Below are 9,857 nucleotides of genomic sequence, written 5' to 3' on the forward strand. Positions count from 1 at the left end.
ACGAAACGAATCAAAATGAAGTAAAGGCTCGGGGATACTAAACACTATACTATCGAGGATATTGCAATAACATAGTTTAAAAAACCACTTTCAAAGTCTACACAATATTACAGTTAAAAATGCATTAAAATCTTTACCTTTAATGCAAAAATCCTTTCTTTTTGTCCTCCCCGACGGGGAATTGAACCCCGGTCTCCCGCGTGACAGGCGGGGATACTAACCACTATACTATCGAGGATGTTGCAATAACATCGTTTGAATAGATGCAGCTTCGAAGCCTACAGAATATTCCAGTTAAAAGTGCATTAAATCTTTGCAATAATTTAATGCAAAAATCATTACTTTTGTGTCCTCCCCGACGGGGAATTGAACCCCGGTCTCCCGCGTGACAGGCGGGGATACTAACCACTATACTATCGAGGATGTTGCAATAAGATCGTTTGAAAAAAAGTAGTTTCAAAGTCTAAAGAATGTTGGAGTTAAAAATGCATTAAAACTTTTTTATAGTTTGATGTAAAAATCTTTCTTTTTTCCTCCCCAACGGGGAATTGAACCCCATTATCCCGCGTGACAGGAGGGGATACTAATCACTATATTATCGAGGATGTTGCAATAATATCGATTGAATAGATGCAGCTTCGAAGCCTACATAACATTTCAGTTAAAAGTACATTAAACCTTTATTCATAATATGATGCAAAAATCCTTCCTTTTTGTCCTCCCCGACGGGGAATTGAACCCTGGTCTCCCGCGTGACAGGCGGGAGTACTAACCACTATACTATCGAGGATGTAGAAATAACATCGTTGGAATAGATGCAGCTTCGAAGCCTACAGAACATTCCAGTTAAAAGTGCATTAAATCTTTACAATTTAATGCAAAAATCATTTGTGTCCTCCACCGACGGGGAATTGAACCCCGGTCTCCCGCGTGACTTTATTTGTTTTGTTTTTACGTTATTGATCATTTTCATAATGCAAAATTTTTTAGAAACTGATTTTCTGCAAGATGTTTTATATGGAGGATATAGTTAAATATCGGCTAATCCTCGTAAAACTTGGAGAAAGGATTTGTTTTTAATTTTTAAGAATTTTTTATTCATACCTGCATATATTCTCACACAACTTTTGAGCTTGCTCTGTTTTGCTGTTATAAACAATATACTATTTGCTTCCAAATCCCACTTTCTGATCTCTCGGATTCCGTTTTTATTTAAAATCGTTGAAAATTTAAAAACTAAACGTAGTTGAAAACTTAGCCGGCTTACAGTCGATTTTAAGCCGCCGCCGACATATTTAGTGTCAGTCGCCGCCGCCGTTAATATTTGTCGGCGCAGGGCAGCAATCAGCCAGTCAAAGTAGTAGCAGCGGTAGCAAAAAAAGTGTATTTTTTGCGAAAGTGTCGAAAGAATTTTTTTTCGTTTTGTTAATTATTTTTTTTAACAAAATTTTTCTAATATACAAAAACCCATTCGACAACATAATTTTGTTAAATTTAGCACAATTTAATTAATTTAAAAACGAACATATTTTTTTGTTAAACTAAGGTAAGAAAAATTGTTTTTTTCTCTTGCAAATTAACCTCATACTAGTTGAGTGTAAAAGAAAGAATAGGAAAATTGTTTTGTTAATTTAATCAAGACAAAACTAGATTAAAACATATAGCATCAATTATAGCAAAAGATAAGCTTTGATTGTTTAAAAAACAAAAGTAAATTGTAAAAAAATATTTAGTTAACCAAAAATAAAAATAATAAAAATAATGAAAAAAAATTTGCAAAAAAAAAAACAAAAACAACGCATTAACTCAACAACAAAAACATTTGTACAAAAACAAAGTATTTTTGGCATATTTTTAATATAAATAAACATTAATATAGATATTTATATATATTTGTCAGTTTCGTGGCAGTTGTTGTTTTTTGTGAAACAAAAATTATTTACTTTTTGCATTATGCAAAACAAAGTGCTAATTAATTTTCATTCAATGTTTATTTACACTTGTTTGTTTGTCATTTTATTCAGCCTTTCATTTTTCTTACATTTACTCAACAAAGTTAGAGCGTTTGATGATAATACAGGTCACCTTGATTTATGACCTAAAGGTCATTGTTTTTATTAATAATTTTTTGTAATTTAAAAAATTTTTCTTAAAATATTGTGTTTATTAAAAAAAAAATAAAGCCAATTGTATTAAATTTCTAAAATTTTCTTTTTTCAGCCTAAAATTCTGCTACAAAAATTTTATTAGAAAAAAATGTTAAAACTAAAAAGTGTTGCTAACATATGCAACGCCACTGCATTGCGGTAAGTTAAATGAGAATAAAAATTAACAAAGAGAATGTTGCCAAGTATTTTGTTTTATGAAAACGTGTTTAACATATAATTTTCAAACTAAAAAATGTTAGCAACAATGTTTCAAACAATGACTTGTTTTCTATAGAATAAACAAATTATGAGAATTTAAATCTGTAGAAAACACATGTTAACAATAAATTGTTTTAAAAATATAAAATTAATCGATAGTATAGGAAATATCGATATTTTTTATTAAATAAACGAGTTATCTATAACTTTTTTAAAGAAAATTTATGTAATCGATAACTTTTTTAGAAATGTTATGTAATCTTTATTCTTAAAAAATAGTTAATTATTGATAAATTTTCTCCAAAAAAGTTAATTATCGATAACTTTTCACTAAAAAATTTAGTTTTCGATAATTTTACTAAAAAAGTTAATTATCGATAATTTTAGAAAATTAATGTTATCGATAAACTATAAAAAAGTTATCGATGATTTTTATATACAAAAATTATCGATTAGAAAATTTAAATAATCGAGTACTTTTCTTTGGAAGAGTTAAGTTATCTATAACTTTTATTTACTAAAGTTAAGTTATCGATAACATTTCTTTACTTATGTTATTAAATCGATAACATCTAAAGAAAAGACATGTTATCGATCATTTTCTATAGAAAAGTCGCCATCGATAACTTTTCTTTAGAAACGTCAAGTTATCAATAACTTTAGTTTAAAAAACTTTAGTTCTCGATGACTTTAATTTACTAAAGTTAAGTTATCGATCAATTTTCTTTATATTCTTTAAGAATAGACATGTCATCGACAAATTTTCTATAGAAAAAGTCATTTTATTGATATGTTTTCTTTAGAAACGTTAAGTTATCGATAAATTTTAGTTTATAAAGCTTTAGTTATCGATATGGAACTTACTAAAGTTAAGTTATCGATAACTTTTCTTTAGTAAATTTATTAAATCGATAACTTTTCCAAAGAATAGACATGTTATGGAGAATTTTTCTATAGAAAAATCATTTCATCGATAACTTTTCTTTTGAAACGTTAAGTTATCTATAACATTAGTTTATAAAACTTTAGTTATCGATAACTTTTCTTTACAAAAAGTAATTAAATCGATAACTTTTCCAAAGAATAGACATGTCATTGAGAACTTTTCCATAGAAATGTCATGTCAACGATAACTTTTTTTAGAAACGTTAAGTTATCGATAACTTTAGTTTATTAAACTTTAGTTATCGATATGGATTTTACTAAAGTTAAGTTATCGATAACTTTTCTTTACAAAAAGTGATTAAATCGATAACTTTTCCAAAGAATAGACATGTCATCGAGAACTTTTGTTAGAAACGTTAAGTTAGAGATAACTTTAATTTAAAAAGCTTTACTTATCGCAAGTTTTTCTTGAGTAAAGTTGTGTAATCGACAACATTTTTATAGGAACGTTAATTTATCGATAACTATCTTTTAGAAAAAGTTATATTATCGATAAATTTTCTTTAGAATTATTATGTAATCGATAACTTGTCCATAGAAAAGGAATTTAAAAGTGTTTAGTTAAGTTAACGATAACTCTTCTATTAAAAAAGTGAGGTACTTGATATTTTTTCATTGAAAAAATTAATTTATCGATAACTTTGAAAAAGTAAAATTATCGATAACTTTTAATTTTTATTATAATTTCCCTTATTTCCAGTTCCATCTCTACAACTGCTACTTGCAATGAATCAGATTCTTGGTTTTCAAAATTGTTGGTGCGTAAAATCGAACCCACCAAAGAGCCACACAGTCGTATGTTAAGTGACAAGGAAATTATTTACGCTTTACATACACACAATGTTCGACCTGATTCTATGGCGGAATATTTAAACAATTAGTAAGTTTTTTTTTAAATAATTTTGTTAATATTTAAAAAAAAAACTATTATACAATCTTTTTCAAAGTAAAACTACTGTACAATTAATCAAAGATAAAAAAGCCAACTTATCTTGCGATTTGATGGCTTCCTGGACCGTCCATGTGGGTGATATGGATCAATGTTTGCATTTATGGAAATATACGGGTGGTTTTGAGAAAATCGATATAGCCAAAGAGGATTTATGGCACGATAATGTGGGTTTTTTTGAAGAGTTCTAAATATTTTATGATTTTGTTTTTTTTTTTTTTTTTGTGAATGTGTTTTTTTCAAACAGGAATACATGTCACTGATGAAAGAACGTTCGAAATTTTTAAGATCACGTCATTTGCAATATCTATTGGCCTTTAGCTATTGGCCACAAATGGAAATGCGCTCCGGCAAAAATATCTATGAAATGCGGTAAGTTTCGCTTAACTAAAAATTTCTGTTTTCAAAACTTATTTGTGTTTTCTAAAGTTCTTATCGCTTAAAACCGGGCACCATGATTGAATGGGGTAATAATTGGGCTAGAGCTATCAATTTCCGTAAACATAATAATGAAGCCTTTGCTGGTTTCTTTTCGCAAATTGGTCGCCTTTATAATGTTCATCATATTTGGTGTAAGTTTTTGTTAGTTTATTTTTTTTTGAAAATTCTTAGATTAATGTTTTTTATTCCCTATGGAAAAACAAAGGCTACAAATCTTTGGCTGAACGTAAAGAGACCCGTGAAGCTTCTTGGCGTTCGCCCGGCTGGGATGAATGTGTTGCTTATACCGTGCCATTAATTAGGGAAATGCACTGCCGCATTTTGGCTCCTACGGAATTTTCCCCCACCCAATAAGATTTTCTTTTTATTTTAATTTTTTTAAATTTAAAAGTGATCTTAGCTTCAACGAAACGCACATTTTCTTTAGTTTTTTTCTTCTTTTTCGTCAAAAGTTTATTTTTTAATTAAATAGTTGGCATTCAGAAAAAAATCATAAATATATATAAATTGTTATAAAATATTGAATATTGTTAAAAAAATCGATGGGCTTTACGAAAAACAAACAACCACAACTTTGTTAATTTTTAAGAATATAAAATTATGTATACATATGATAATAAAAACTGTTGAACAGCATTTATTAAAATATTACAAAGAAAAATATATATAAAAAAGATTTTTTACAAAAAAAAAAAAAAATATCGAAAATAAATAGTTTTATTTGAATATAACTTAAGCTAAACTTCATAATTTTTGTTTTAATTAACAGTTAATTAAAACTTTTTATTTATTTTTAATAACAAATAAATTCTATAGAATACAAAAATTAACTTTATATATAATTTATTAATAATTTTAATTCATAAAACTTTAAACAAAATCTTTTTAATTAAAGCTAAACACTTAATTTAAGCCAAGTTCACAACCTATTCGTCTAACCTCTTTCTCTCACATACAACTCTGTGTGTCAAATATTACTCAACAAGTTGGCAACGCCAGTATATTTTTTTGCCTTATTTTTCACTTGTCATTCTATTTTATTCATAAAAATAAATTTTTTCCATTGAAAAGTGAAGTGATATATGAAAGAGTTATTGAATATTTTTTAATTTTTTTAATGGAAATTTCTAACAATAATTTATAATTTTTATATAAAACCAAAGTGTAAAGTGTGTAGAAAACAATGACATAAACGCAAAAGTTCACAAACAAATTAAAAGCCATAAAATTTTGCAAATTAAAAGATAGCTGGTTTTTTTTCGTATGATTTTATTTTTTCACTACGGTCGTCGTCTTATACAAAGAACAAGAAGCAGCAGCAGAGACCAACGAACAACATTAGAAAGCCTGAAAAGGAAAAAAAGAGAGTGAAAATAGAAAGAAAACAGCAGAAGAGGAGCGCCACCATTTAACGTCGTCGTCGACCAACCAACCAACCAACTCTTGTGTATTTAAGTTTTTGTTTTTCTTTATTTTCAAAAACCTCCTCCTCTATACCTTTTAAATTGTAAAGAAGTCAAAAAAATTAAAAGTGTTTTAAAGTTATTTAATCAATTTAAATAAGAAAAAAGTTATAAAACAAAAAAGTGTAACTAAAGAAAAAACCGCCTTATAACAGGCTGGCTGCTACAAATTTCCAATAACACAAAACAAACACTTGCTAAATACACTCTCGAGAAATGGACACCTCAATGGATACTATAACCTGCAAATTACAATCGCTGGAAGAACGTTTGCAGGCAGAAAATGAATCCAGATTACCAAGAATGCCTCTTGCCAGGCCAAACACCTTAGTACGTCCACAATTAACGGGTTGTAAGTATTAAAAAAAAAACAAAAAATTATTGTTTAAAAAAAATTAAAAAAGTTTTGTTGGGGGAGGGTTATACTTTAACATCGCCTGTCATTTACATTCAAAGTATTTATTTGCTTTTGCTTTAATTTTCTTTGGTCTTTTTTTAACTACTTCCACCACTTTTTTCTTAGCTGCTTCTTTTTTCTTTCTATCAATGCAACAACACCACCACCCACCCTCTTGCAAATGTTTTTTTGCTTGATTTTTTGCGAATAAAAGTAAATAAACACAACAACAACATAATTCAGTCTCCCAATTTTTGTTTTGTTTGCTTTGTATTGAATTTCTTAGACTTTTTTCTCTTTTTTTCGTTTATGCTGTATGTTTTTGTTTTCATTATTGTCAAAGTGTTTTTGTGTGTGTGTGTGTTTGTTGTTGTTTTATTTTTATTGTTTTGCTTTTAATGAAAGCAGATTTCAATCAAACCACCAAACAGCCTATTGGAATTTTTTGTTTTTGGTATTTCCGGAGTAATGTTTCTTTAATAACAGTTTTTGTTGTGGGCTTTTGGAAGAAGGGGGAGAAATGTGTTGAAAATCTCAATGAAATATTTGTTTGTAAAGTGGTAAATATCAATAAACAATTTAGGGCAGAGTATTATATTTTGAAAACATAAGATATGTAAAGGTTTCCAAGGAACACGAGCAGAACTAGAAAATAACTAGAACAGAACTAAAACAGAACTAGAACTAGAACAGAACAGAACTAGAACAGAACTAGAACAGAACTAGAACAGAACAAGAACAGAACTAGAACAGAACTAGAACAGAACTAGAACAGAACTAGAACAGAACTAGAACAGAACTAGAACAGAACTAGAACAGAACTAGAACAGAACTAGAACAGAACTAGAACAGAACTAGAACAGAACTAGAACAGAACTAAAACAGAACTAGAACAGAACTAGAACAGAACTAGAACACAACTAGAATACAACTAGAACAGAATTAGAACAGAACTAGAACAGATTTGGTTAAACTGAAATGGGGTTTTTTAACTGTGTTCTAATATCTTTTTTTAATCCTGTTTTCCAGTGGACAACTTATCGTCAACAAATCGTTCCACAATGACAAATCGCAATAATATGAAATTGGCTTTTGCAAAGCCCACCGGACCTGCCGCTGAATCTGAAACAGATAAAAAACTAAAGAAAATTCACAAACAAACTGGTATACTAACGATAAACGATCACAAATACCACTCCGATATTAAAGATCTCGAACATTTGGGTGATTTGGGCAATGGCACCAGTGGGAATGTTGTAAAAATGCTCCACAAACCCAGTAATACAATAATTGCCGTAAAACAAATGCGACGTACTGGCAATTCTGAGGAAAATAAACGTATCCTAATGGATTTGGATGTAGTTTTAAAATCACATGACTGCCAATATATAGTACAATGTTTGGGTTGTTTTGTAACGGATGCTGATGTTTGGATTTGTATGGAATTGATGTCGATGTGTTTTGATAAGCTGTTAAAGTTATCAAAGAAACCAGTACCGGAAAATATACTGGGGAAGGTGACAGTGGCAGTGAGTTTGACTATTAAATTATAAATTTATTTGTTGTTTAATTGTGTTTTTTTGGTTTTTGGCTTTCTAGACGGTTAAAGCTTTGTCTTATTTAAAAGAGAAACATGGCGTTATACATCGTGATGTTAAACCCTCAAATATTTTAATCGATGAACGTGGCAATATAAAATTATGTGATTTTGGTATTAGTGGGCGTTTGGTGGACTCAAAAGCGGCCACTAGATCAGCTGGTTGTGCGGCTTATATGGCGGTATGTTGAAATTTTTGTGTTCTTTAAGATAGATTTTTTTTATAATTTTAATTCATTCATTTACAGCCTGAACGTATCGATCCTAAAAAACCAAAGTATGATATACGTGCTGATGTTTGGTCTCTGGGCATAACACTGGTTGAATTGGCTACCGCTCGTTCACCCTATGAAGGCTGTAATACCGATTTTGAGGTATTAACAAAAGTTTTGGAATCAGATCCGCCACGTTTGCCAAAAGATGATAACTTTCATTTTAGTAATCAATTTCATGAATTTGTTAGTAAATGGTGAGTGTTGTTTGTTTAGAACAAGAAATTCTTTATAATTTATGTATTTTTTTTGCAATATCTTTACAGTTTAACAAAAAATCATAATTTACGACCTAAATATCCTCAACTCTTAGAACTAGATTTTATAAAGTACTATGAACAAGCTGAGGTTGATATACCCTATTGGTTTAAATCTGTTGTAGAAGCTGCCGGCATTAAAACTCAACGTAGGCAAGTAGATTTTCTTTTTTTTCAATATAATTTTAAACAATTTTTTGAAAATTCATTTAAAAGAAAAAAAAAACCAATAGAAGAAATTTTTTAATTTAATTGCTTGCCTTTTTTTATTATTTATTTTATTTGTTTAATCTTTTTTAACTATTTACACGGCTAAAAGTTTTTTCAACTAATTGTATAAAGAAAATTTTTAAGAATTACCTTTTAACTTACTAAAACTTTTGGTTATGATGATTTTGTAAAATTTGTTTAATTTTTTTTTTATTTTTTATTGTTATTTTTTATTTTTTATTAATCTTTTTATTTGTAGGTAACTTAAAACCTTAAAACAAATACCATACAATATAAAAAAAACAATTTAATTAAATTTCCCCTACAATAAAGAAAAACATAAATTTTCAAGAAAATTTATAATTTTTAAAAAAAAGAAATTACGTTAAAACCTTACATTATCATACAAAAAAGAAAGAAAAAAACTTACAAAATGTTACAATCAATTATATAAAAAACAAAAAACCTTTCATGAAACTACTCTCCCACCTCCCCGTAAGTATTACACTTGTTTTGTTTATTTGTTACACTCATTTATTAAAAAAACACATTTCATCCAACAAAAGAAACACCAACAACAATAAATTGTGGTAATTTGTTAACCAACATTTAAAAGACATTTTATTTTTAGAAATTTGTTACTAATTCTTAATAATTTGCATGTAACATTTTCATTTTTTTCTACTAAAAATTGCATGTTTTTATTTAAGTTAAACTTAGATTTTAATAAATTTTTTTAGTTTAAAATTATTAAAAAAAAATATTTTGTCCTCTTTTAGGTTCAAATTTGTTACTAGAACAGAACTAAAACAGAACTAAAACAGAACTAGAACAGAAGTAGAACAGAACTAAAACAGAACTAGAACAGAAGTAGAACAGAACTAGAAGAGAACTAGAACAGAACTAGAACAGAACTAGAACAGAACTAGAACAGAACTAGAACAGAACTAGAACAGAACT

General features: G+C 28.3%; 2 protein-coding genes and 1 non-coding gene across 3 annotated transcripts in view; 2 read left to right on the forward strand and 1 right to left on the reverse strand.

The window, feature by feature from the left end:
- Positions 1–166: 166 nt before the first annotated feature.
- On the reverse strand, positions 167–238 carry Trnad-guc. Its single transcript has one exon. It is a non-coding gene; the product is annotated as a tRNA-Asp (tRNA).
- Positions 239–1,475: 1,237 nt separating this feature from the next.
- LOC111679755 (protein NipSnap) lies at positions 1,476–5,337 on the forward strand. The gene is made up of 7 exons (XM_046947411.1): positions 1,476–1,546; positions 2,221–2,306; positions 4,012–4,191; positions 4,259–4,427; positions 4,508–4,632; positions 4,690–4,832; positions 4,907–5,337. The coding sequence occupies exons 2-7, from the start codon at positions 2,257–2,259 to the stop codon at positions 5,053–5,055; spliced, it is 816 nt and encodes a 271-aa protein (XP_046803367.1). The 5' UTR covers positions 1,476–1,546; positions 2,221–2,256; the 3' UTR covers positions 5,056–5,337.
- Positions 5,338–5,753: 416 nt separating this feature from the next.
- The window catches only part of LOC111679763 (dual specificity mitogen-activated protein kinase kinase hemipterous), an 11,797-nt gene continuing 7,693 nt past the window's right edge, over positions 5,754–9,857 (forward strand). Inside the window, exons 1-5 of the mRNA XM_046945908.1 lie at positions 5,754–6,516; positions 7,591–8,090; positions 8,161–8,340; positions 8,407–8,627; positions 8,697–8,844. Of these exons, the coding sequence (XP_046801864.1) occupies positions 6,381–6,516; positions 7,591–8,090; positions 8,161–8,340; positions 8,407–8,627; positions 8,697–8,844 (1,185 nt within the window). The 5' untranslated portion in view covers positions 5,754–6,380. The remainder of the gene's footprint in view (positions 6,517–7,590; positions 8,091–8,160; positions 8,341–8,406; positions 8,628–8,696; positions 8,845–9,857) is intronic.

The sequence above is a fragment of the Lucilia cuprina genome, chromosome 3 (assembly GCF_022045245.1).
Source record: "Lucilia cuprina isolate Lc7/37 chromosome 3, ASM2204524v1, whole genome shotgun sequence".
Classification (NCBI taxonomy): domain Eukaryota; kingdom Metazoa; phylum Arthropoda; class Insecta; order Diptera; family Calliphoridae; genus Lucilia; species Lucilia cuprina.